At 40.2% G+C, this 27962-nt stretch overlaps 1 protein-coding gene across 5 annotated transcripts in view; it reads left to right on the top strand.

Moving 5' to 3' along the window:
• Window positions 1-27962, top strand: part of HMGA2 (high mobility group AT-hook 2) — a 112949-nt gene that overhangs the window by 1828 nt on the left and 83159 nt on the right. For all 5 annotated transcript variants that reach the window (XR_011091947.1, XR_011091946.1, XM_068669290.1 and 2 more), the window contains exons 2-3: window positions 1623-1709; window positions 9229-9279. Coding sequence is in view for 3 of the 5 variants with exons in the window: in XM_068669290.1 (XP_068525391.1) it covers window positions 1623-1709; window positions 9229-9279 (138 nt within the window). In the remaining 2 variants the exon portion in view is untranslated. The remainder of the gene's footprint in view (window positions 1-1622; window positions 1710-9228; window positions 9280-27962) is intronic.

Genomic DNA, 27962 nt, shown 5'->3' with positions numbered 1-27962 from the left:
CGAGTGCCGCTGTCGCACCGCCCGGCACAGCCGCTCCCGGCTCTCGGGGCTCCTCGGGGGCTGCCCGGGGCTCCCCGCGGCCCTTTCCCTGCCTCGGAAGTCGCGGCTGGAAGTAGTAGGGCCGCCCGGGGAGCCGCATTTAAAAGCCAAGCTTCCGCGGAGCTTTAAAACCTCTCGCCCCATTCATTCAGCATCAGCTCCAAGCCCCGAGAGCCTGCGAGGGGCTTCGGGGGCACCCAGCGAGCCCAGGAGCTGAGCCCCGGGCCGGGGGCAAGCCGGTGCCGAGCCCCCGGTGTGCTCCAGCAAATTGCACAGAAAGTAAAAATTATTATTGTTTTTTAATTATTCTTATTTTTTGGAAAGCCGTGCGAGTGGAGCCCCTGCTTTTCCCGCTCTGCCCTCAGTGCCACTCGCTACCCGCCCGCGGCTCCGTGCCCAGCATCAGCCCAGCACCCTTTCCTCTCCCCCCCCTTTCACTCCCCATTTTTTTCCCTTCTCCCCCCTCCACCCCTTTTCCTTTTTTTTTTTTTTTTTTTTTTTTTTTCATTTGAATGTATGGCAGAGAAAGCAAGCCGCGTCTCCTTAGCCGTGCTCAGCCCAGCTGTGCGCTGCCTGAGCCCCTCTGCAGCCTCCCCAGCCTGAGCCTGCACCCTGAGCCTCCCCGGGAGTGGAAAAGCTGAAGGGTTTTAAGCTGGTCTAAGTTAACAAACCGCATTGAATTAGATTTGCCACCTCCCGTAGTCCGAGGGAAATGTATGATATTGAAGGCTTGAAGAGTTTTATAGTATTTGTGATTCGCTGAATAAATATTTGGAGTCCGAGCTCGTAGTAATTCATAGGCATTTTTAAGGACTGGTTGTTTGCTGTCAGCCAGAGGAGTTAGTTAACAAAACTCCGAAAACAATCATTGCTTCTGCTCAGTCATTTTAGATTTTTGTTGTTGTTGTTGTTACTGTTTCAGATATTTTACGTCCTCGGGTTTTTTTTGGCTTGCTAGTGCTCCATTTCAAGAAACTTTAGCATTTGCATTTTACTCGGATCAATTCTGTTTGCAATAGGTGTGAATGTAATGCAGAGCTCAGAACTGCAGAAAAAATCCCCCCAAATTATTTGTACCTTTGAGAAAGAAAATAGTCTTAAGCTTACTTTCAACTTTTCCAGTAGTTAGCATTGTTTTGTGTTTTGTTTTTTTCAAAAGTGTGTGCTAGTAACTGCATATGATAACTGTATCTTGTTATAATGAAATGCAATTGACATTAAATGGATAACCGTATTAATTTTGAAATAATCATTCTTGCATGAGGGAAACTGTGGCCATCTTCTTTTAAAAATGTGTTTTCCCATATAACTAACTTGCTAGAGTATGCAGACTCTTTATTCTTTTTTTTTTTTTGTATGCAATTACAAGGAAAGTTAAAGTCTTTTATTATGTTAAATGCATTTTTTCTTCACTTTGAGTTGTTTAGTTTTTCAAGTTGCATTTTAAATACTGTTGCATTTATTTATACTGTTAATTCACGTACTTTAAGTAACTGCTCAGTTTTCTGCTCAGTAATTTATCATTCAGTTCTTCTTGGTTAGCTGTAGCTTCTTGCCACAATAGCATGTTTTCCTGTATTTAGGAACCAACTGGTGAACCATCTCCTAAAAGACCAAGAGGAAGACCCAAAGGAAGCAAAAACAAGAGTCCCTCTAAAGCAGCCCAGAAGGTGAGTTTATTAAAGAAAGAGAGTTCCTAATGCTGTTTTTTCATCAACTGGTAGCAAAAGAGCCAGTCATTTAGGCTGTGAACTGTGGGGCTGGGACCCTTTCAATAATGGCAGCTACATCAGAGAGCATATATTTTGCATTTGTAAGATTGGAAATAACATGCTGCAGGACGACCCTAGGCACAGAACCCATAAGGGCAGCTTGCTTTTTGAATAGCATTCAGATTAGTGAAGTAACATAGTGCATTCGATGCATTTACTGAGATCTCCTGTACCTAGTGAGGAGATCAATATTAGGGATATTATTTGCTTGATTAAGGTTTTTGAAAGAGGAAGATTAATTTCTTACCCACTTGCAGACGTTACTACTACAGACCAAATCTGTGTATTAAAGCTAAATGTTTTGTCAAACAGGTTAATTAGAAGAAAATCCAATTATGTGTTGATGGAAATAAGTGCATATATTGAAATTTACAGCTTTAAAATGTGATGGTAAAATAAACTGTGAGTTAGAGTAAAAGCCTACCATATCTTGTTTAGCAATCACTTTCAAAGAGTTTTTTACTTGAAGTGCTATTTGTCTTCTGAACCACTACTTCTGTTTGGGGATGGGAGCAAACTTGTGTTATGGTGGCTCTGAATGCATCCAGCTATAGTACAAGCTCACTGGAGTCCTTCCACTTAGTGCAGACTTCAGATCACAAATACAATGTGAAAACGTGCCTTAATTTTATTGGAACTTGGGAAAGCTCAGCGTCAGAAGACTGTGCTATCAAGGCAGATAATACCTTGCTGCATGAATTATTTTAGTGAAGATAAATAGTTGTGTATAGGCTTGGAAAGAAAAACTGGAGTTTTGTTTATGTTGATGGTTACACAGCAGTTAGCATTAATTTACAGGTACTAAATTGGAAACAAAAGCTTGCAAAATCTGTTAGTGAACTGTACTGCTTAAGTGTACCAGTGTCTTTTAAGTAGATCTTTGACAAAATCTGTGTGGAAGATATTTGTAGTCTCATCTAATTCTGGTTCATTTTTCAGTATGCCTATGGTCCTGACCATATTAAGTTTGATAGTTTTCAGTGTTATAAATTACTATAGCAACTCCTGATAAATATTAAATTATTAGGGGGTGACTGTGATTTCATGTCTGTTTTGTTACAAGTGTTTTCAGCATTTGTTTGAGGGACGTTTTCCAACTCCATTCAAATTTAAAATAGTTTTTTTTACATTCTAAGCTGGAAAAAATGGTATATTCTGTCAAGAAGTTCATGAATTAGTAAAAATGCTTTACAAGTTAAGTATTTAAAATATATCAAAGCCACGCTGCAACCTAGTGAGCTTAAAATGTTGATTTTTTTTTCTTTATATAATAAAAATGTTCCTCAGATTCACTTTAAAAAAGTTTAAATTTCACTCTTCAAAAGGGAGAGAGTAGTTTTTTATTAGTCTAGTAAGTCCAAATGTGAGCTTTAGTATTTTAAATATTACTCTTAGGAGTGTTGGCTTTCCTAGGAGAAATATTTGTAATAAGATTAAATTTTAAGTAATTCATAGAAATGTGTTTTCAAAAGATATTTCTAAAAGAAATATTAACATTATTTCACTTGTATGAGTGATTTGAAAATCAGTTTTAATGGAAAATAGCTTAAAATCTTTCATACATATGTAGGCATATCAATTCAAGAGCTTTCCAGATGATTCTGGTACATACAGTTGTTTTTTTTAATCTAATTTATGAACTGAGCAATTTCATTGTAACGTTTTGATTTTCAGAATGCATCAAGTTACTGCCCTAATTAAAGCAAACTTTTTTTCGGGTGTTGATATTATAAAAAATTGACCAAAGACCATATGTCTTTTTAGCATTAAAAAATCTTTGAGGGGTATGTAATTACAACTTTCATTTGTTTCTAGGTTTATAGATAAAATATGTAAATGTTTGATAAATCTCCTAAAACATAAAACAGTGATAAAGCCTTCTTAGAAAAAAAAGTCAGTGATCACATATCTGATAAATATTTTAGCTCTTTTTCCAAATAGATAATTAACCCTCTCTAAAATGGTTCAGCTTCTCACCAGACATCTCAAAGCATCTAATACCAATTTTGATAGTTTTTCCACCAGTAATAAGGATGGAAAGGTTTTGACACTTTTTTTTTTTTTTTTTGACACAGAAAGCTTCATTTGCTGATGAGGGTATCACCTCTTAAGAGAGTGATCTATATGTTTGATTTTGTGATAAACATATTTACACATCCATAGACACACATATATTTATTTAAGGCTTTCTATCCCCTGTCTCAACTCTCAGAAACAGAAGTGGGCTAACTTCACTTCAGACCCTGTGCCTGTGAACATGAGTCCTATACATGCAACTGGAAATTGCTGGAATTTCTGCAGAATAGTGTGTGGCCTGTGTTTTTCAAAGTGAGCTCATTGAAATGTTCTGTAGTGTTCACAACATGTAAGATAAACGCACGCCACTAGCACCCACCGAGCAGACATGAGAAGGCACTCGTGATTAATTGATGGGGTGTTCTCTTGCAAACCATTACACATCACAATTAAAAATGCATTGCACAAACTGGCACTCAGTTAAAAATACTCGAGTGCTGGGGCTTTGTTTTGTTGTGCTTCAAAAAGCAAATGCCCTTAAATCAGTTGAGGGACATTTTTACCCTAGAAGCTGATTGTGTTGTGGATTTAAAATTTCTTGGTTCATAGGACTTTTTTTAATTTTTTTTTTTCCTTTAGCTTTCAGAGCTTGTGTTTGGTCTTAGTAAACTGGCCTTGGGGCATCTGAAAACAAACTGTGCTTGTTAGGAAATTAGCAATGTGAAACTTGACAATGCATACAGAATGTTGCAAGACCAATTGGATAGCTAATAATGTGGCAATTACTCTAATTTTAGGTAATACACGATTTAAAAAAAAAAAGGTTTGCATATCACACATACCTAACTTATGTTACACAAAGGGTAAACTGCATTTTATGGAAAAACAAATAATTTCTCAATTGTTTAATTTTCACGAACAGAACGAACACAACATGTTAGCAGATGAGAAGAGAGACACAAAAAGGCTCTTATCACCTTGTACTTGAGTCTCCCCAATCAGACTGTTATTCAAGTCTGTGTCTTCAAACAAGTCATTCTGTTATTCATTTAAAATATTTGTAAAAAATTAGCAAAAAAGGAAGCTTTTATTTTTTTTTTCTTTTTTCTAATGAGTAACTTGAGTTTTTGTGGAAGGATCATAGTAAGGATGTTCCTTTATAGTTTCCTGGGTGTTGTGTGCTTGAATTTTATTTGTGAGGCTAAGTTGTGTTCCCAGCCCATCACATTTCCCTGAAGCATTCAGGGGCTTCTCTTTGTTTAGCTCCTGTATCTGGGCTTAACAAAAATACTGTATGGGCATAAATGCTCTCCTGTTTGGAAGGAAGAAACACAATTGTTGGGTCCAAAAAAAAAAAAAGGTAGGGGGATAGTAACTACTGTGTATTTGTTTCAAAAGAAAATGTCAATGGGATATCCCAGGAATATCCAAAAATAAAGTCTTTTTTGTAAAATTCGCCTTCAGTTTAAATGTTGTGGCTTTTGTTGTAGTTATTCATGTAGTGAACTTAACTAATGGTACCTCTAGATCTTGAAATACCATTCTCCAGAACTTGTGGAGTCTCTCTGTGATGACTCTTACTACTGTTTCCTCACTACATGGCCAGAGTTTGGTATGTAGAAAACCACGTCCCTGAGTTAAGCAGTCCAAAGGTAAAAAAAAAAAAAAAAAAAAAAAAAAAAAGTGCACGTGACCAGGACTCTGCCCTAAATTGGTTCATGAAAATCTATTTGGCTTCTCCATGCTTCATTCATTCTCACCAGCACCAGTCATAAAAGGCTTAAAGGGAACACAAGTTCAGATTTATCAAGGGATTGTAGTATGGTTGTTGTACCTAAAGAGTAAGGGACCACAAATGACCACAAATGTTTTGAGCAAGATGGGTAAAGCAGGAGAAGACTGACTCCCATTTAGAGTTAAAAGGCGTAAAGCATGATGTGAAAAGTGTGATATATTTGTATCCAGCCAATGCTTAAGTTTCTTCTAAGAAAGAAAAATGAAGAGTAAAAAGAACTTTTTTTTTTTCTTTTTTTTTTTTTTTGTGGGAGAGGGATACTTCCCTGCACAAGCTCCGTTGGCATGGTTTTGCAGCAGTGATCCTCATGCTGGGACCTAGCAGTTGTTCCACCAGACCTCAGTGCTGGCACATTTTATCTGAGGTTTTCAGATCATTTTGCACAGTGGCTAGGGTTCCTAAAATTTGGACTCTGTTGCATTCACAATCTTCCTTGACAATAGATAGATATCTGAAGAGCACGTTCAATTATTTATACCTGTCTTGTCTTGTTTATTGCCTTCAGTAGTACAGCCTCAGCTCCTGCTCGGGCTTGGCCCAGTTAAGCAGCAGGGAGATGCAGGGATGCTGGGCAGTCGGGTACCACGGAGGGTGACGGCAGCCGTTTGGAAGCAGGTTTTGGTGGCCTCATGGTAGAGGACTTGGATGAGTTGCAGATCTGTCTGGGGACAGGTTAACGACATGGCAGTGGTTGGAGTGGCCATCTTTCTCACCCAGGGCAAAAATATCATTTCCTGTGCCGAAGAACAAGTAAATCCAGTTCTGTTCCTAAAACGTGACACAGCAACAATGAAATGTTTATGTGAGTGGTTTTAAGAAATTTCGTATTTTTCCATGAAGTATCATAAACTTGGGTTTGATTACGGCCCCAGCCCTTCTTTAAGTTGGGTGGTTTTGTGTCTCAGCTGTCCAGAACAAGAGGATGTCTCCTAGCGCAGCAACGAATGCTCAGAAAAGCCTGACCAAACACATCTCAATTTCAGAGAGTGCTTTAGAGGATTAAGGCAGCAGCTTCCTTTCTGACTAAGCTATTACAGGCTGCTGTGGGTAAGGTGGCTGAGAGCACTTGCATCTTGCTGCCCAAATAGGAATCCTTGTGATCTTTGGGTGGCTTGAGGCTCTCCCTGGATTTGTTCCTAGCTGCAGAGGCAACACTTCAGCTAAAGCAAAGAGCCAACGGACTAGCATGGTTTAGATTATGTAAATACCTATTTAAGAGGAAAAGCAAAGTTTTAGCACTTACGTGTTCCTGTGCTTATTAATTACTCGAAAATGATATGGAGAAACATTGAATTATTTGTCTGATATGCAATAAAACCTTTCTTCATGCACTGACATTAAAAGACAGCCTTGTGGGAGAAAATACGGGTTAGGTTTGCAGAATTCAAACTAAAATAAAAAATAAAAAATAAAAAATCCAGATGGGAAGGGGGGAATATTTTCCTAAACTTCACGCCTGTATTATCACCGCTGGACTGCCACTATTCCTTCATGGTTGTTCCAGGAGTGTTTTGTCTTTCCCTTCCCTCAGAATGGAGATAAAAACATCCACTCGGGAGGTTCCCGTCGCTCACTTTCTGCAGTTTAGTCTATGGAAACCCTCCTATTTACTTACAGAATCGCTCTGTACCAGAACATAGTATCTGGCATGCCCCGCTGTTTGCTCAGCTCACCTCTGGGAAAGGTTTGGTTTTGATAAGGACTCTGGAAATGTTTTTCTTCTGACATGAGGTGGAAATCACATGCAGCAGGGATACAGCGCCGTTCAGTGCAAAGGGTCCCTGCTGCAGGGGCCAGGCACCACCGGTGGCTGGAGCAGCTCCTGGCACCCCCGTGCTGTGCTGGGGGGTAGACAGTGGCACGAGGTTTTGCTCAGCTCCCCCAGCCTGTCAGGGGTTTTGCTCAGCTCCCCCAGCCCATCAGGCAGCGTTGAGTGCCCTGGTTAAGCTTACAGCTCTTGTCAACCTTTGGGTAGTGTTAATTGGTAGAGCAAAGTGGGTTCAGTTTCCAAAAAGTTAGGTTTTGGCGAAGGGTCTTTCAGTGAATACAGAAGAAAATAAATGGTGTTTATCCTTTCACAGCGTGTCAGGTGCAGATTTGTTAAGAATAATTTTAGCTGATCTTTTTTTCTAGGCTTATGTCCCCTGTTTTGAAAAATAAACATAAATGGGACACACACACACAAAAATAAATTTTCAAAACTAAACACCTTTTTTGCATCCTTCAAGTAATAAGACTGGAAAAAATGAACACTTTAAAAGGCACCAAAACTCTGAAATAGACAGCTCCAGTATGTAGCAAATGCACTTTAACAAGTATTCTCATAAGAGGGTTTCACCTTACATGTAACGCTGGTATAAACGATTAAAGAGCAAGTTTACTCTTTTAACAAGTCTGAGTGATAATTTTGCCCTTTAGGAGTGTGAATTTTATTTTTCACAGCTTTCTTCTTGGTGAGATATTTATTTCAGAGTAATTGCATTTAACTTGTGGTACATTTTTTTTTGGTAGAGATTCCTCCTCTGCTTCCTCGTCTCAGGTTCTCTTGCAGAGGGATCTGCTTTGCCTAGCATTAGGTGACAGTGTCCATTACAGAGATTGATCGGCGAGTGATTTATTTAATGAGACAGCTGATTTCTGAGGGCAAATCAAATATGCATACAGTTAACTGGAAGCAAAACAGCTCATGGAAATTTGGGAGCACGTTTACAGAGTGCATGCTAAAAGTGTTCACTCTTAGGGACTTCTTATGCAGCACAAGTCCTGCTCTCACTGATGCTGGTGGCAAAATCTTGATCACCCTCAGTGAGACAGGATTATTTACCTGACAAGGTGTGTGCATGGGCAGAGCCCATCTAGAGAAAATAACTTGTAGTTCTCATTTTGAGGCCTGTAAGTAGTTTCCTATAGTGAGCAAGCAGTGTCACCCAGTGAGTTTGTGGAAAAGGCTGGTAGCAGAACCCAAATTTCCTTTAAGCTGAGCTCCAGGACCAACTGTTGGGCTTACATAAATATCACTGCTACTTCTAGGGCAGCTTCCATGCTGTTTCCTTAAACCTTGAACGGGAAGGTCTGTTTTGGAGCAGTGATGGGTTTGCTTAGAGCTTAAGGATGCGTGTCTACCTGGAAAAGCTCACGTGAAGCAGAGGAGTTATCTCCCAGTGTCACGTTCCTGGTGGCAGTCTGTCCAAACACAATTCATGCATGAACATCATGAGACGAAAAGAAAGAATTGTGGCTGCTATAAATTGCTTTTTTTCAGGCTTGAAATGGGCTGTATGTTTTACATAGTACCTTCAGGTGATGCCTGGCAGCCTGTGAAAGGCTAGAGGTGATGCTGTTGGGGTTCTGCAGGTCCCAATCCTCTGTGAACCAGGGCTGGGGGCACCCTTGGGTGCAGGTGAAGGCATTCACATGGGCTTGGAAATGGCAGAACAAAACAACGTTATCACCTTCTGACAGAAAACCCATAGAGCAAGGGGGAGGCTTGGTGCCACCCTAGAGATATACTTATGGATAATGTTACAGGAAAGGAGTTCCTAGTTAACCAAGGCTGTTAAACAATGCTGGGGTATAAAACATGCTGTGTTTCTTTTCCCTTTACAGAAAGCAGAAGCCACTGGTGAAAAGCGACCCAGAGGGCGGCCCAGAAAATGGGTAGATATTCCACTTCTAATCATTTGATTTATTTTCTGTGTTATAAAGCATGTTATAAAATCCATTCTCTAAGGGAACAATCATTTCTGCTTTGTTTGTGAAAAGAGCATCCATCTTCTGTGTCTGTTTGTTCTGGTGGATTGACTAAAGGGTTAAGATAGCAGAGAAGTTAACCACAGCTTCCTACCTTTAGACTCTGGTAGTTTGCTCAAGACACTTTACTATTGAATGTTTGTCGGGAGTGAATATTTATGTGTCTCTTATCAGCATGGAAAGGGGCACAACTCTTCCTCCAAAAAAGAGTAACAATGAGATAACTTGTTCAGTAATGGAGTAACAAAGGTTAAAGGGGCACTATCAGACATCGGAAGGTGATTAAAAGAGGTGATAACATTCAGATGTAGTTTGTACAAGGTAACGTTTAAAAAATCAAAACGTCTTTGTCCCACATTCCCTGGAAATACGGTGTATTTTCCTTAAATCTGGTGAGAAAGAGCAGAAATGAACAGCAGGATATCTGCACTTAGAATTAAGCTCTTTTGTTCTTGGCCATCTGTGCTTCATATAATTATAGTGACAGTGATATGTTTCATTCAAAGTTTCCTCTTTTCCTGGCCACTTACTCTGTAGATGTGGCCACGGACAAATGTGCTTTGATTCTTTGGCTGTGGAAAGATCTCAGTCTCAGGTACCTGAAATGCTGTGTTGTCACTGACGTCTACCTCTCGTGTGTATGTATTTCATGCAGAAATACATTTTCAGAGGATGTGAGGATACCACTTGAAAAATTAGAACGTGTGGAAGGTTGTGGCCATTTGCTCCGTCATAAGTTTACATTTCTGATTTCCCTTCTGTAGTTACCTTTTCCTTTTTGTGGAAAACCTTCTTCTCTAAACTTCTTTTTTGAATCCTTCTGTCCCCATCTCAGTTTTCCAGTCCTGTCATTTTTCCCCTCCTCTGTTCAGTTCTTTTGGATGGATGTTAACACTGCTGTCAACGTGTATGCTTCTGAAGGCTCAACTGGCACCAGAAGGTCATTAAAACTGCAGCTGACATTCTCCAGAGTATCAACAGCTAAACAGAGGAGAGAGGGCTCTAACAGTCATGTTAAGAACTAGTTTTGTAGCGTTGTCCAGAGATAAAGTACCCCAGGACACCTCTGTAGTTCAGCAGAGAAAACAGACCCATCCATACCAGATGTGTTGTTTGTGCTTGTAGTTTTTAGATCAAGCAGATTTGAGGTACATGAAGCAGCTCCTTGGCATTATGAAACAAGGTGGCTTCCTCAAACCTACCTGTGCTGGTGATGTTCCCAAAGGCGGTTTGCAGCAGGCAAATGCCAAGTGCAGTAAAACATAGATTAGTTACTGCCTGCTTCCTCCCGTTCGGTTTGGAGCTTGCACATGTGGATGCTAAGTGGTGCTGGCTTGATCCTCACCTTGGGTGCAGTCCCAGGGGAAGCAGCAGAAATAGCTGTTTTATGAGAGTAATTTATAACAGGCAAGCCATCTCCACTGAATTAGAAATGCATGATGGTTGAATAGGGATGGCTGAATAGCTTTGCGAAAAGGAGAAACATAGCAGTGTGAAAAGTTAAAAGGTTTTATCTCCCAAGTGCTAATAGTCAGAAATCAAGGTGAGTTTTCAGTGGAAGGGGCTAAGTATAACAATTGTGGCGTGTTTAGGTTAGAATGTTTCCCTTTTATTTTTGTATCTTTATGGGGAAGAAAGAATAGGCAGTATCAGGGAAGCATTAATTTCAATATGGGCTGGTTTGGGATGAAGAATCTGATTCACAGAAATGGGAATTATTGGCTATTTAGTAGGCATACGCATTACTTTGTTATGAGACCCATACTTACAAGAGTTGCACTCATTTCTTTGAAACTAAGGCGTATTCTCAAAGTCCTTATTGCTTTCCTGTTGTGTCTGTTGGAAGCATGGCCTTTTTGTTTGCTTCTTCCAGTGGTGTGATTGCTTCTTGTGGTTTTCAGAGATAATACTCATATCTGCAGCTTGCATTGAGATAATTTTGTAGACTACGAAACCAAGTGTGCCTTTTTTTTCTCTCTTTCTTCTCCCTTTCCAGTTTAAATTAGGTTCAGGGTTCTTTCTCTCCGCATGGTGAAATGGAGAGTGATACTATGCTCCAGAAATACAGTTAAATTATTACAAGCCACTATGGTGCCAACTGTAAGTTTATAAGTGAAATCAAAGAACGATTCTATCTAAAAGCAGATGGCACAGTATCATCCTCTGTCTCATGTATTCAGAAAACCTTCCGTCTTATCACCCAAACTTCACTGAAGTCCTTAATGATTATTTTCTTCCTTAATCCCATTTTATTTCTGTATAACCTTGATGATAACAGTTCTTTTTCAGTTAAAGTAAGGGCTGTTTGGATTTTCTTTCTCTTGGAGAGGGCAGAATTCTGCCTGGCAGGTATTTTCCTAAGTTTGTAACCCTTTTTTGCAAGTCTGGAGGTTCAGTGTCATATGTTGTTCATCAAATTGTAAAGTATTATTTCTGCTGTTTCCTTCAGTATGCGCACGCAGAGACATATGAGCTAACAGACCGCTGCAGAATTCCAGTAGCTGGTCTTTCTGCCGGTTCAAATTAAGTATTTAATGTTTGTGACTCGCAACGTATTTATTTATTTATATATTATTTTTTAGAAGACACATAAATCTTCCTGACTGATACAAAACTGGGAAGGGGGGAGGGAGAGCCCTAGTGAAGAAGGCAAGGAACCCAGTTTATCGCAGGCTTATGAGACATGTGGTGATTTTTTCAGAGCATTAAAGAGTGCTTTGCAAAGCTGTCAAGGAAAAGTAGACCCTTGTAAGTAGAGCAGACAGTAAAGAGTGACAAACTCTTCTGAAAATAAAATACTCAGCTACATAGAAGAGCTTTCCAAATGTGAAAGGCTAATTGAATAAAAATCCTGAAGGTAATAAGGATCACACAGATGGGAAATGAAAATATTTGGAATCAGAAACACAGTGTCTGCTGCTGGAGAACTCATCTTCACTGTAAGTTGCTGCACATGTGTGAAATGCATTGAAGGCTGTGAGTCCTATTAATTGGGAGGGAGGTAAAACTCTTCATGACCTTGGTACTCTGTAATTTTAGAGATTTTAGTGCAGGAACATGTTCTAAGCTCTTTGGATGCATCTGCATTAGCATCTTAGGTCAAATGGGGAGTGTGCTATGAAAACAGATCTCCTAGTTGTCCCCAGGTATTGTTTGCATTGCAGAGCTCATGGGCTGGATTCCTTTCTAATGAAACAAAATTGGAAGACCTGCTCCCATAGTACACCTAACACAGTCCAGTAGGCAGTCAACCCATAGGACTAGGCTAAAGCAAAATAAAAACCTCTTGAAAGGTGCCTGCTATGGAGTTTGGTCCTCAGAATCAGCCTGTTTTCTGCTGCTGGTCCATGTTGTTTGCTAGTGCAGAAATAGCCTTTGCTGCTCAGAAAAGGCAGGTAAAGCAACCTGTTTTTTATTAGCAGAATTATTTTATGTATAGGTATAAAGTCATATTCATAAGCATGCCCAGAAATCACGGGAAGGTTTGTCTTGACTTCATCAGTGCCAGGCTTACTCCACTGGGATCCAATGCTGCTTCTTGTGGAATCAGCAAAGGGTTTTGTCAGTGGCTTCACATACAAAGAGCTCACAGTCAAAGATATTTCATTTCATTTCAATTTCATTTTTTTGTGTATATCTAGAAGTTGACTGAAAGTATCATGGCAGGAGTAGAGCAGGAGAGTGATGAGTCAATTATTCTGCTGTTTGTTGTGAGGAAATGCACTGAAAACCCCTGGAAATTTCATAGACTTCTAGAGCTCCCAGGCATCAGTTTAATGGAGAAACCTGAAACCCAGTTCTGAAGTTTATGCTTTAAAGGATGTTTGTATTTTATTTCCATTGTTTTTGTTATGTCTTCAGATAGATTCTTGGCGTTGTCACATCCACCTTGTTTAACCTGAACCACAGATTCACTGTGGCATGGCAGAATTGCTTAAAAAAAACCAACAAGGAATAGCCCAGAGCTTTTCACGGCTTTGAAGAGGACTTTGTCAGGGAGGAGGGGGGACTGATGCCATTCCATGAAACTGTTTTAAAGGATGGAAAGATGTGGTTCTGGATGATCGTAACAGCAGAACAGAATCAGTTGATTTCCAATGACAGGACGTGCATATAAAGCATCTGTGTGCTCACCCAGTCACTGACACCCAAGTAGGAATTGTGGCTTGTTCAGAAAACCTCTCTGTCTTTCAATAAATTTGTTTTGTCCTAGATGGTCTAGATAGCACATTTCAGTTTGCTGGAGGATACAAGATAACCAGAAATGAACTTAATTTCCTTAAGCAGGAGTTTTAACTGATCCGATCAGGATTAGCTAGCTGTTACAGTATTTCTGAAGCTCAGGTTTTCCCCTTTTTAACGAGGGCAGAATTTCATTTTATACTCAAAGTCAGTTTAAGTTATGCCAAGGCACGTTTAAAAAATCATTACAGAAATGCTTTTTTTCTGCAAAGTGTTTCCTCAGATTATTTCCCGCTGCAGTTTTGACATAGCTGACATATCAAACTGTAAGCATGGAGCGTAGGAGACGTTTCTGTTCCAGCCATTCCAGGAGGCCTGAGCCAGACTGAGGGCTCCTAATCCTCCTTCACCTGCAAGATTTGGAAAATGAGGTTCTGAATTTTGAAGAAATACATATCCAGAGACCCCCCTGCCTCAGATTCTTTATAATCTAACAGGAATACCAGAAGAGCCATCAATGTCTTGAGGCTATTTCTTGCCTGTAACGAGTCTTTGCAAACAATTATTTAGCTAGAAGTTTCTCTCTGGCAATGCCATGCTATGTGATGTGCTTTTTAACCAATTTTTCTGGTTTCTCACTCAGTGCAGTCATTTTTGTCTCATGTAAAGGTGTAATCTCAGAAGCATGCAGGCTTCTCCTCTGGGCAGTGGAGAAAGGTGCTGTGCGATCGTGGTGCGTCCTGCCCTCAGAAAGGCTTTGCTTCAGTTGTGGTAAATTCCCATCTGGAGATGGCAATCTTTTGCCACTGGGAAAGACAGCATAGCTGAAAAAATAGGCACAAACCTTACTTAGACAGCAAAAGCTATGTGAGGGAAATCCCACCTTTGGCAGCAAGCTGCTTACCAATGCATACCTCAGCCAGGCCAGAGCTGCCATTTTTATGAGAACCCATTTTTGTTTGAGTGAATTATTTCATGGTCCATTTGGAGCAAACCACGACTGAGGTAAAACTTAAATCACCTGCATTAGATGATTAATGTAAAAGAAAGTTGCTATTTACGTAATTACAGATACAGAAGATATCAAAGGTAAAAAATCTGTTACTCATACTTGTGGGAATAATGTAAGTTCCGATACTTTATGTCTTTCTAATTTAACTGCAATATATGTGGTGTTATGGCTTTGTGTGAAGCCCACCATGAAAATTTGCACGTGTTCCTGTTATTTTAGTCTTCCAAATTACCTTACCTTCTTTGTTAGGGTAATTGCTATTATTTTGTAACATGGTAATACGAAATATTTTCTGTCATGAACATATTCTATCTCTGCACAGGCAACACTATCATCTGGTAGGGGTCATCATTTCAGTTGTCTAAAGGGCTTGAAGAGTCTTTTGCAATTATGAAAACCAGAGTATTGACTTCTTCTTCAAAATTCCTAAGCTTAAAGAGTGGATAAAGAGCATGAACTAAAAGCCTTAGAAGTTTTATACCTATATATTTGCTTTCCAGTTCAGAAGTTCTGTAAAAGAAATCATCTCACAAAATCTGAAATTTTTGAGAAAAGCAGCACTAGTAATTATTAACCTTTTCTCCTATGTCTAGCAGATATTTATGATTTTTTTTCCAATTTTCTTCTTTTTTTTTTTATATTCAGCATTCTAGGGAAGGAAAAAAAATTCGTGCTTGTACTAAACGCATAAAAATACACTAAAATATGTTCTACCTTATCTGTGTTTGGAAAGGTATGTGTCTTCATTTCTCTGAAAGTTTGTCTAAGCAAAGATTGGACACCACTGTTGTCCTTCCTCATAACCTCCTAGTATATCCCTTATAGGTGTAAATAGATGTGTCACCATCTGTTTCAGGTGCAGGTCTTCCTGGAGACCACAAGAGAAAATTTAGCCATGATCATTCTTTTCTAAAATAAATCTATATTACCAAAAGGATATTTCAGTCATTCTGTAATTTGCTTCCACTTCTGTTAAGGGATATTACAAGACATCCAGTTTAGCTAAACAATGTTTTGAATTTGATTGTCACTTCTGAATTCTTAAAGGAAAATCTTTTATTCTGCTTGAGGCCCAAAGACAAAATTTTAATGGGCAAAAATGCTGAAAGTAAAAAATACAGCACCTGTAGTAAAAGGTAAACTGAATTTCTGAGCTGTTTCTTTTATGATCTCAGATAACAGGTGTTTAAGTACTTTAGCAAATGGTTTTCTGTTTGGCTGTGTATTTTTATTTCCATAAGCCTCATTGTCCATTTTACATACAAGGAAACCGAGCAGTGGGGCTGGTCGTGGCAGCATCCAGAGGCATTTTTGCCTCACACACCTGTGGTGTGTGAAGTCCCTGCTTTGTTGCTGGCAGGGTTATCTGCAGCAATCATGCATCCAGCTGCCTGACAGAGAAGGCATACCAGGTAGTAAAAAGTGCAGGCAGTCATTCTTGCTCCTACAATTCCATTTTCACTGTTGGAAACATTATGAATGCAGAAAGAGGAGCTGGGCCTCACCTCCATTGAAAATGTACTCCACAAGGTTAATTGCCTTGCCCAAGGAAATCTGTAGAAGCGCCAGGAATAGCAGTCAGATTTCCTGGCACGCTGCCCTGTGCCTGCAGCTCAAGGCCATCCTTCCTCAGTACAGCTTGCTGTGAGCAGGTTGGGTAGGGGAGGGAAGCACGCTTTTGAATTCTGTGTCTTAAACCAATATGTGTTTTTTACCTGTTGCTGTGAACTCGGGCATGAGTTTGCAGAGCACACAGTCACTCTAGCACGTGTCTAGCTGGTCAGCAGTGACAGGTAGGAGTAGGAAACTGGAAAGATATGTGTGTTCTTTAAATGCAGGGTAGCGTGGAGAGGTTTGGTACCAGCAGGGGTTTGATACTTGAACCAAACTCAAATATAAGCCTGAAAAGTATTTGAAAACAGTGTGCATATCAGTGGCATTTTCTCCTCTTTGTAACCCAATTACATACAGAAGTCCAGTGCTGGTTCAGTGAATGTCAGATGCAGTCACATCACCATGGTGCCTAGTTTCTAAAATGCTTTGAATGTGGTTGGTCTGTTTTTCAGGACTAGCTGGTGTGAGCCATAGCTATGGGACAAGGACAAGGTGATGCCAGGCCACCTCATCAGGAGGTGGTATTTCCCTTCCCCATCCTTCTTCTGGGGAGTGGTGCAGAGGGAATGAAAACCCATGTGATAAAGCGCGATCCAGGATAAAAGGATCGGAGTCAAGACTTCTAGGATTTCTTCTAGTTTCTGGCTAATTATGCACCTTATTTGATGTATCCATGCCAAACTCGGTTTTAAACTGCGCGTGTCAGTAATACAGTACCCATCCAAGAAAATACCAGGTTTACTCTCTGCCAGAGATAGAAAACGGCCATCTTAGAAATGGCAGTCATCCCCTGTGGGGATGAATTTACTCCTCTCAATTAAGAACTCCGATAATAATTAAAGAGAAGTAATATTTTTGGCTTCGTTCTGCAGTTTTTACAGACCCAAGCAGGAGATGAGGATGCTGAAGGAATGCAGGGTTGGTCCTGTCCTGGACTAAGGGGAGGCTAGTATTGGGATAATTAATATTTGGAAAGTGCTTTCAGGTGCTTGAATGAAAGTCATGACATGCTGTAAGTGCAAGTATTATTTCCTGTTCCTAAATCCTGTGAGTGAGTCTCATTTGAAATTGCCATTCAGTATTATATTTTAGGCACAATGCTAGATTTTCAACAAGAAAGCGGGTTTCTTTCAGTAAATAGCTACAAAAAATCCTCACCAGGAGGTGGCTTCTGATTTTGCTGCACACAATTTGGAAGGAGAACAAATATTTTTTTTGTACCAGCAGTGATGTATTTTATATATGATTTAGTTAGCACAGTCCATTCTCACTCTGCTGTCTTTAATTTATTTTGTGCTGGGTATCAATCATAAATACAAAGGGAGCACATTTTACAACAGTGTTTACAAGTGCACCTCTTTTTCTATCCCAAGACCTATCTGAGATACTCATCAGACTACAAAGGGAAAAAAATAAAAATAGGGGGACAAGAATCCAGCTGAAATTGCAATCAATGCATTTGATCGAGATCAATGCAGGCCTTACTATTCAAATAGTCAGGTTAGGATACAGGGTTCAATGGTTTAAAGATGTGGTAGTGACGGTGCTGGGAAAGGAGGAAGAGATCTTTTAAAGTCCCAGATTTTTCAGCCTTCAGAGGGAACCCTAAACCAGGACACCAAGGCCTGGGAAGATATAGGACTGAATGAAAGAGCCGTGCATTGAGGAACATGTAATCCTGGTGCTGTAGCTGATAATGCTCATAATGTGCTGTTTGTTTTGCAGTTTTCTGTTATTGCCTGTTCAGAACCATTCTGATTTCACAGAAATTGCTTATCAGCCTTGCTGTTGCTGGAGGCTGTTGGTGGGGTATGATTTCCTTGTTTGCAGTGCAGAGAGGCAGGCAGGTTTCTTCCTCTTGTTTCAGTGTTGTGTTGATTTCTTTCTAGGTAGGTAATCTTCCTGTTGTGCAAGGGCAGCTGCTGGCCACTCTGAACTGACAGCAGGGGAAGGATGTGGTTTTGTTTTCTGAACACAGACATCCCTGGGGCTCATCCCTCATCTCTTGTAGCCTGCTGTTGTGGAAAATCTGTTCCACCTATGTTGCACACAGCCTCACTAGGAGTTTAGGAGCTTGACCTGGAAGGGGACAGCTGCTGTAATCTCTGCTTGACAAAACCATTCTCATTTAGTCTTTCTACAGGCAGTGATGTGAAATAGGTGCAGAGAGGGGTCCATTCACCTCACGTATCTCCATCCCACACTCCACAAGGTGATCCACTGAGCTTTCATGGAAATAATATATCTATCCTTCCTCTCACTGTATAGGGAACCAGAAATGTGGCGCTTCTAGCATGCTACTTGGGATAAATTTGCTTAGCCATCTCATAAGGATGGACTCTTGATGGAAAGGGACTGGAACTCCAGTGTTAGTGTAAGAACCTAATTACTGGAGCAATCAGAAACCCTGCTCAGCTGGGGCCGAACCTGTGTGCCAAGAGAAGTGATGTGCCATGAGCTGGTCTGCGTGAGAACTCCTCAAACCCAAAGCATTTAGAACTAACAGGGCTAAATGACAGCAGATGAAAACAAGAAGCAGCCTTGCCTGGTGTTTTAGGTAGGCACATAGAGATCTGGGGTGACATTCCTAGAGCTGCTTCTTGTCTGATCTAAAATGCCCACTCTGGAGAACATGGCCTGCAACACCACTTCTGTCTCAGTTTCAATAACTAACAAGTTAAGACCGTTAACTAATAAGTAATAACTCAAACGATAGCCTTTTTCTTTCTTGTTTTTCTTCTGGGGCCTTTTTTCTATATAGACTTCAGCTTCAAGGAAAAGGCTGGAGAATGTTTCTCATCCAGGGAAGCACAGGAACTGAGGATTAAGACACTTGTGTAGGAGATGTGGGTTTGGTTCTTTGTCATGTTAACTAGTGGGCAGACTCCCTTTGAGTGCTCCCACTCCGAGACAGCAAACTACAAGTAGGGTTTGAGTACTGTAAACGGAGTTGTGTTTTGTCCTGGCCTGAAGGACATCTCCTGAAAGGAGTTGTGTTCTGTCCTGTAGCTCCAAAGCTTTCTCCAGGCTGTGGAGCTGGACTGTGGGTGGCTGTCAGCTGAAACTCAAAATGCACCAAGTGTTAGTTGGGATGCAAGGCTTACTACCCGAGACTAACAATTCTGAGCATGTTCAGCTAATTGAACTTCAGTGTGCAGAGGGCTTTAGGGTTAAGTAGGAAAATACTAGAGCTGAGGAACTTACAGAGTTAGGCAGCTGAGAGGAAGGAATAGATGTGTTGGATCCCATCCTAGAGCACTCTGCACACACATAAGACATTATTTGTATATTTTAAAGCGTGGCTGCAAAAATTTTGCAGGCAACAGCTTGCTGTAATCTATTTACACATGATTTTGATTCTTTCTCTTACTGATTCAGATAGTATTGCATGCTATTATTGTACGTATCATAAACTTCCAGGATTTTGGTGATTCAGTCATATATATATGTGTGTGTGTGCTATTTCCGTATCAGTTTTAGGAGCCTAGCAATGTATAACATATTTCTTTATTCTGCTCTTTCTTTATATATATATATGTATATATATATACTTGTAATAAACTTCCTATCTTCACTTTATTTTATTTCAGTCTGTCGGCACTGAGAACTGTTGAACTGTGGATCTGCAGGGTCAGACTGTGGTGCTGCTTATGATGACTTAAATAATAGCACTGATAAATTACATTTGAAGTAGCGTATTACCGGTGTATCTGCATCGGGGTCAATGAGAACAAAGCCTGGTCCACAGAGGTTGGTTGGCTTTGATTAACAGTGATTTGCCTGTAGTGGCAGTCTCCATTTTGGAGCCATTAAGGCTGTCGGTGAATTGGCAAGATGTAGAAGTTTTACATCCTGTCTGTCTAAAGTAACTGCTGGGAGCTTAAAAAGCATTCAGACTGGTCATTCCTGTATGTAGAAAAATCGTGACTTTACCCAATACATTATCTTAATCCATTATGACTGTTATATCAATTATCCTAATAAACAGCAATTGGAGCCTTTTACAAGACGTAATACAAACACATATGTGAGCTTCACTATTGTGATCTTATCAAAGTTGCATTGTGTTAACATGTTCTTGGGGTTTCCTTAGTATTCACACTGAACTCATTCATACTTTGGCTGCTCATGCTGCATTGTTTCCTGTTAATGATGTTAGACACCTTAAGAAATCTGCTCGGGGACTCTTATTCCACAGACAACTGTCTGTTTGGGTCTTAAAAAAAGAAGCAACTCACACAACACATTGACAAAATAATGTACTTGGATCACAGTGTTAAAAATGCAGAGGAGACAAAGATCTCTGCTATTGCATGCACTTTTGGATTCATTACCATCCATCGACACTCATAAACTATTTGGAGGAGGCAGAGGTATATGAAGCAGAGGTGCTTCACTTGCAAACTTCCCATTTAAATCAGGGATGACCATCCAAGCATGAAACAATTATTTTATCAAGTTTTATATGTAAGTCTGATTGAGACAGATAGATGAACAGTCTGTCAGTGACTGGTGGTCCCTCAGGTCAAGTAGACAGGGCATGCAGCCAGGAGATGAACGATTAAATCTTACACTTGCTGAAGTTAGTGGCCAAATTCCTAAGGACATCAGTTACCTGGGTTTCAGCCCATCTGCCTCTTGTGTGGTGCATAACTGTGTCTGCTGGTTGGTTATTAGCTCTATGAATTATGCAGATAGCTATGTTTGGACAAAACAGGTCATTTGAGGTAGAAGATCTATACATGTTCCTGTTAAGCACCAGATGAACAGCACCACATGGCAAGGATATTATTTGAATTGATCTGTAAATATGATAAATTTGTTACTTGTGTCAAGAAGTTTTAAGCCCTCACTCTGTGAATACAGCCAGGCTGTACTTGCACAGAGATACACAGACAACAGCTTTTTGTTGATACTTTTTAACTGTAAAGTGACTTGTATGCTGTATAAATAGTATTGATTCTTAGAGACGTAGAAGCTTATTATTATTTAATCACTTCAGTGTGGACTATTTGAAAACTGGAATATGGATACCGCTGCACTTCAGCCTTCCACATTTTTTTCTAAGATAGAGACATGGTTTTGAAATTGCATGAATGATCTTGCTGCTTCCACTTGTATAGACTTCATTAAGGGTATGCTCAGCAGTGGTCAGAGGTAGATACATTCAGGGAGTATGTAACTCAGTGAAACTGTTTTTAAGGCAACTCTGTAAAATATTTGCTCCATTGAAGAAAATTCAATAATAGGATTTTCATTGACTTTGGATTTCGATTTTCCTCCAAATACTTGTAAATAGTGATATATAAATTGGCATCCCCTTCTTAGTTGTGCTAACCCAAAGCCACTGATTATGATTTTGAATAAAGGAAAGAATTTTCCCCTTCATCAGCAGCATCTCTTGAGGGAGAGGATTTTGTGCATCATACTTTTAGTTTTAACTAGATTCCTTAGGTAAAGGCAATATCCACTGCACAGACAGCAACAAAGAGAAATTATGTTCTAGCTGTAGTTCACACACGCACACAAAAGCATTTCAAAATTATATGCTTAATAGCAATTTTGCTCCAAGCAGAAGCTATTTCGTCTCTTTCATCACTCATTTCAGGAAGTAGAAGAGCCACTGCAGGCAAACCAGATGCCATTGTTTTCCAAGAAAAAGATTATTAATCCTGTGCTTACATATCACTAAGAAAGCTATTTAAGGAGAAGTTAGAGCCATCATGATCTTTGTGCATAATTATAAATCATTGTGGTTTGCTTTGTGTGATTAAAATTTCAGATAGTTAATTAAATGATGTCCCAGAGCAAGTTTTGTACATTGCAAGACTCTGTGCATCCTTCTGTACACTCATTATCTTGAGGGTGTAATAACTGGGGTGCAGCACTCTATTGATTTCTTTAGCTTCCTCATGTTTTTGTTGACTTTTTAATTTTCACAAGAGCTTTAGCAGCCATATTGCAAAAAGCCAGAGAAGAGATATTGTCCTTCCTTTACACTTCTGCAATGTGAGCAGTTTGCATAAGTATAGAGACAGAAGTGAAGCGTAGCTGCATCCTTTCTCAGTCTGTCATCTCCTCCACACTGACTTCTGAGTACTTAGCTTGCCCACTTTCCTCATTCAGGGCTATATAAATGTCAGGGGTAGAAGCTTTGAAAAAGTTCTCGTTCTGAGTAATTTGAGCATGATAAGACAGATGAAAATTTGAAAAGGGCATTTATTTAATTAAAAAATGTCTGATGGGATTTATTTGGAGGCTATCCAAAACTAAAAAAAAAAAAAACAAAACACATCTGACTAAGACTAAATTTGAGAAATTTCAGGTAACCATTAAGGAGGTCTTTAATTAAGTTGTGTCCCATACACTGATACCATAGTTTTCAGTGTAGGGTGAAAAAGTGCAGAAGTTATCCATCTGACTGACTCACCTGACATGACTGCAGTGAGTCAGTCATAGCCCCTCTAACTCCTGCTTCTAGGAAATTGAAAGGAAAAATAATTTTTGCCTTTTCAGAACTGAAGGTGATGCTGAAAGGTCTTCTGTTTACAGCAGTTCTGCTCCACATCTCAAGGCTCAAGGCAGTTGTCTGGTATATGTGGGTTGGCTGTGGAAAGACACAGTTCAGGAGGTCCCACCCTACCTCCCCTCCTTCCATTTTTCCCTCTCACATTCCTTTTTCAGATCCTATTGCTCAGCCAGACAACCAGAGATCTTCTAACAAGTTCATTACGATTGTCTTTCTCTGTTGTGGAGGGAGTAGCCAGGCCCCAGCGCCAAAAGCCATGTCGGCTTGAGGACAGGGGCAGAATTTCGGGAGGTTTGAAGGCAGTTTAAAATCACTTCATTCCCTTCATATCCTGTCTAAAGCTGTGTTTTTTGTGCTTCCAGAGAGTGCAGCAAAGAATGGGGCCCATAGCACATGATTTAGACTACTGCTGACGTCAAGTTTGGCCCACACATCACTAGCGCCAAGGCTGAGTTTGGGTGGCAACAGATCAGCACCATGAATGACTTACAAATGAAAGAGAAATTTTTAAGGGGTATTTTCATACTTGGCGTGCATGAAAAGTCAAGGATATTATTTATGCAGATGGGAATGCCTGTGCTCAGTGAGGTGCAGTGTTGTCGTAGCTAATCTCAGGTATATTTGTATTAGAGCATGGATTTTCTCCTTTGCACAGAGGTTCCCCTTCTAGTTGGTCTGCCGATGAAGTCATAACCCCACAATTGACATCGTAGTCTGTGGTCATGGAAACTATGGCGATCTCACTTCAGTTTTATAGCAGTCTCTGAACGATGGGAAAATAAGCAGTAAGAGAGGAGTTCGCTGTTTAAACTCAAATATCTTTGGTAACTATCAGAAAGAGAAAGTATTAAGACATAGCTCTGTAGGACCAGATTAATTCTTGGTGTAGCACTGCTGAAGGCACTTGAGTTACCCCAGGGAGGAACTTACCCCCTGTGTCTGGAATGACTTGATGGCAAACATGTGAAGAGGAAGTGAATTTATGCTCCAGTTTAATATATTGGAAAGTTTCCCCTCGTCTGAAAGTCTTTCTTTATCTCTGAATTTCCTGACTTTTGTGGATTTATATTAGATCCTTAATGTTATTTCAATGTATTTTTTCTGGAGTTTGATGTCTTTTGGGTTGTTTTTATTGGGGATATAATATATATATATTTAATGAAAGTAAAAGCAGTCTTCCATTGAGGAGGTCACAAAACTTTCATGAACACTATGTACCTACTAAGAGCAAGGCATCTTCTTATTTGAAATCTGTGGTTGTTGCTTGTGTACCTAAAGCATTCATTTTGATGAGAAGAAAGATGAAAACATCTTCTGAAGAGCACTATAGCACCTATTTTCCAAAGTTAAATATTAGTCATTTTTAATCCTTTACTAAAAATTACCTCTATAGCTCATGCAGAAAGCTTGTATCATCTTAAAATTAATGAATTGCAATATAAATAGAATATCAATGCAATATGGTTGTTGAAATCTTTAAAAAATATATATTTTTTTTGGGGGGGGGCACATGGAAAGATGGAATAAACCAGTTACATGCTGTACTGACATGCAAGTGACTCACCCTTGTTCTGCATGAGAATTCCCCATCATAAGCTTCCTTCATAGCCCAAGTTGTGGAAAGATTATGTACAAAGTCAGGCCATGGGGAGGAGAGTCATTTGAGGATGTGGGTTAATGGAGAGTGTCATTTCTGCACCAGCAGAATTCCTAATATAAACAGGACTCTGTTCTCTCTTGCTTGCGTAGGTTTACTGAACCCATGACATTTCCCCAGTTATGGAATGGTATAAGGGGACGAGGAGCAATAGCCAGCAGGCAAGGAAAATTCCCAGGGAGCACAGTGAATGGGGGTGACCAATGGGATTCACACTGAGTTATCTCCCTCCTTGAACATTTTCAAATGTCAACTAGAGAAAACCCTGACCAACCTGATGTAACTTTGAATTTAGAGTTAGTTCTGCTTTGAGCAGGAGGTGGGACTAGAAGATATCTAGGTGCCTTCCAACCCAGATTTTATGCTTTTATGTTATACCTGTCAAATTACAGAAGCCCACTGTATCTTAAATCTTTGAATGACTGAGAATGTCACCTGAGTAATTTTATAATAGGGTCCAATTGATGCATAAATACTTGATGCACAAAATCAGCCACAGAATATTTTTTTCCTTTGTTGAGAAGGGAAGGAGACACAAGGTTAACAAGAGCTTTAAGGTAAGGTCCTGTGTTCTAGAAATATCTTTTCAAAATGCAATAAATATATACATGACCAGCAATCTTTTTCTGAACACTGCTCCTGGACCAATGATGATGAAGGAAATTCTTCTCTCTCTGGTCTATGACAACACTGTGTGAACATACGTTATACATCAGATCTGGGGAAAAGTTTTTGTTTCCTTCCTTTTTCTATTTCTGTGAGTAGTTACGGGAAAACAGCCTTTTTGTTTTTAAGAGTTCATCTGCTCAACCTGTTTATTCCCTACTTACAGTTTTACTAATCCTTTTTTTGTGACACCAGAATCATTTCCACAGCAACCAGTTGTGATGTTGCAAACAACGGATTATGACTTCAGGTGCAGCATGAACAGATGAACTCTTTAGAAACAGGTTTTCAGTTAAATGACCCTATTAATAAAGAATGAGAGTGGAAGGAAAAAAAAACAACCACTCATGATCTGCAGTACCAACAGAGTTGATTCAAGCTGGGACTTCCTATAGGGTTATAGCATTATATGAAGGCAATAAAATGCATGAATCAGTCAGAAATGGATTTTTCATATCTCTGTTAGAAATACTGAAGTTGCTATTTAAAGCTGGTCTGTATGTCAGAAGCAAGTTACGTCCTGACTTGCGTGTTGATTCAAAGCAGCACAAAACCCCACGGTGTAACTATTAGTGAAGAAGACACTACTGATTCCTCAAGGGCTTTGATGTGAGTGTGTTCCCTGTGTAGCTGACTGCAGCAATGAGTTTTTTTGCCAAAGCTTCCTCACGCTGTCAGCAGCAAACATTTCTGATGAACTTTCATGGCATAACATTGACTGTTGGAGTGACCCGGGGAAAGACTTCTGCCAAGAATAATCTTACCTTTGATGCCAGAAGCTCCCAAATCTTTTTGTTGATGTTTCCTACTTCCAGTTTCCCTTTGGTTTTATGGCTTTTATTTCACATCCGCTGCTTAGTTGTCGTCAGGCTCATAAACCCCACTTGAAGGAGTCACGACACTCCTCAAGGCTCAGGAACATCTGCCTTACGTCCTTACCAAGCAGGCAGATTTTTAATTCCTCTGCAGTTCAGTGGAGTTGTAAGTGTGAACAAGACAACAGATAAAGGAATGGGTCCATTCTGGCTGTGGCCATATGCATCCCTCCAGTCCTCATTCTTCCTAGAACACTCTGGGGAGGCTTACAAATCACAGAAGCTCTGGGACCAAGTTTCTTGCATTTCTTTCTGGCTGCTAACATTGACGGAGGCCTGTCCTTGCCCATGCTTTGGCCTCAGTTCGAGGCTCTGTGCAGAGTTGATAGCCCTGGTTCACTTCAGACGTGTAATCTGCCATCCTGCAACCACTTTCCTGCCCAATGGCAGCAGTTTTCCTCCACTGCTCTTTCCTGGATATCTTTACCTAAAAACACCTTGGAAGGAGTAGCAATTTTAGGGAGACTTTATTAAAGGACTGGCATATCCTCATAGAGCTTTCATCTCTCCACGTTCATTCTTCAGCTTCTTCCCATGTAAGACCTCAAGACAGGATTCATAGCTGTGGATGTTTCAGTTGATGAAGCTGATGAGTTATTGTAGGTCTTGCCGTATTTAATTGTGTTTATGTTCTTGAGACATCTTTGTCCTGCTTTCATTTCCCTCTTCTGATAAGGACAGGAGGGGTTTCTGTATGGGCCAGTAGCTCTAATCCTAAATGATTTCTAAATTTCCTTTTCCCTTTAGTTTCCCACGAGCGCTATTTCTTAGTTTCTCAGAAATATTTCCCCTAGGATTTGTCTCATTTTTCTGTAGCATTTCAAAGTTTGGACAGAGACTCTTTGCTTCCTGGAGTTTTAATAATTACATCCTCTGTGCCCAGTCATGGCCTGTTAATTGAGTCATACACACCAGGCTTCATAAAGGAATTTTCTGTTCGCTGCTCCTGAGGCAGAAGAAAGAGTTCTCACAAGTGGTATTGGAGGAACAACAACAAATGCATAGGGCTTTTCCTGGGCAGCATGACTGGCTGGGAGGGGTGGGTTGGTGACTCTTTGTTTATCCATCCTGAGGAAGTGTCCTGTGTGAGCTTGATCTTCGCTTTTATGAGCTGAGAGGAGAAGAGGTAGAGCAGTCCTGGGCTGGGCAGAGTGGTGTTCTGTGACACCACTTTCATCAGATGTCTTCTGTAACTTTTGTAATCGTTAAGACAGTGCCCTTGCCCTTTTGAAAACAAGGCATCTTTATCAATTCTGGCCGCAGTACAGTATGTGTTTGAAATTTAAAGTTGTATAGGGGCAAATGTACTTGGCAGAAAGGCATCTTTAAAGTCATTACAGTGGTACTGACGTCTTTACATCTTTGTGGGGATGTGGACTGTCTTCAGCCCATCAGTAATACTCAGCTACCCATGGTAGATCTGTAATTGAAGTCATTAACCAACTTTCCCCATTGACTGGTGAGTCAAGACCAGAGGTGATCGTCTATCTCCTGAGCTGCACGTGTGGCCCACGTACAAAGCCAGGCCAATAAAGGACGAGCAGTTCTTGTTTGATTACTCTTCCCACTGTTGCCTGTTGCGTTTCTGCTTTCTTTACCCCGTGCCAGGTCTTGCAGCCTGCAGCAGGTTGCTGTAGGCACCTCTTCCCAGTTCCCTCTTGCCCAAGTAAACCTAACCCATGGGAATGATGTTCTCAGAAGTATCTACCCTAGCAGACACTGCTTTCCCTGCTTCTTGCAGATAAAGGACTAAGCATTCAGCCTTGTGAGGAGACTTGCAGATATTAATAGGTAGTGTCAGCTGAGGGTTTTACATACCAGAAATGACAGGATAGAAAAAAAACACGCATTTATCAGGTAGCTAGAAAATCTATGGCTGTCAGTGCATAAATGCAAAGATAATGCTATTCACATTCCTGGTACACGCAGAGATACGAAGCATTCAGAGGTCCTGCTTGCACTTGCTGCAAAGTCGTTCACCTTTACACACCCAGAGACATTCTGGCTGTGGTGTGGGTGGTTATTTTAGTCTCGGTTTCACAGTAACTGTACCTG

The sequence above is a fragment of the Anas acuta genome, chromosome 1 (assembly GCF_963932015.1).
Source record: "Anas acuta chromosome 1, bAnaAcu1.1, whole genome shotgun sequence".
NCBI classification, from domain to species: domain Eukaryota; kingdom Metazoa; phylum Chordata; class Aves; order Anseriformes; family Anatidae; genus Anas; species Anas acuta.
The sequence above is the reverse complement of the archived record's forward strand: the minus strand, read 5'-3'. Positions and strand labels throughout refer to the sequence as shown.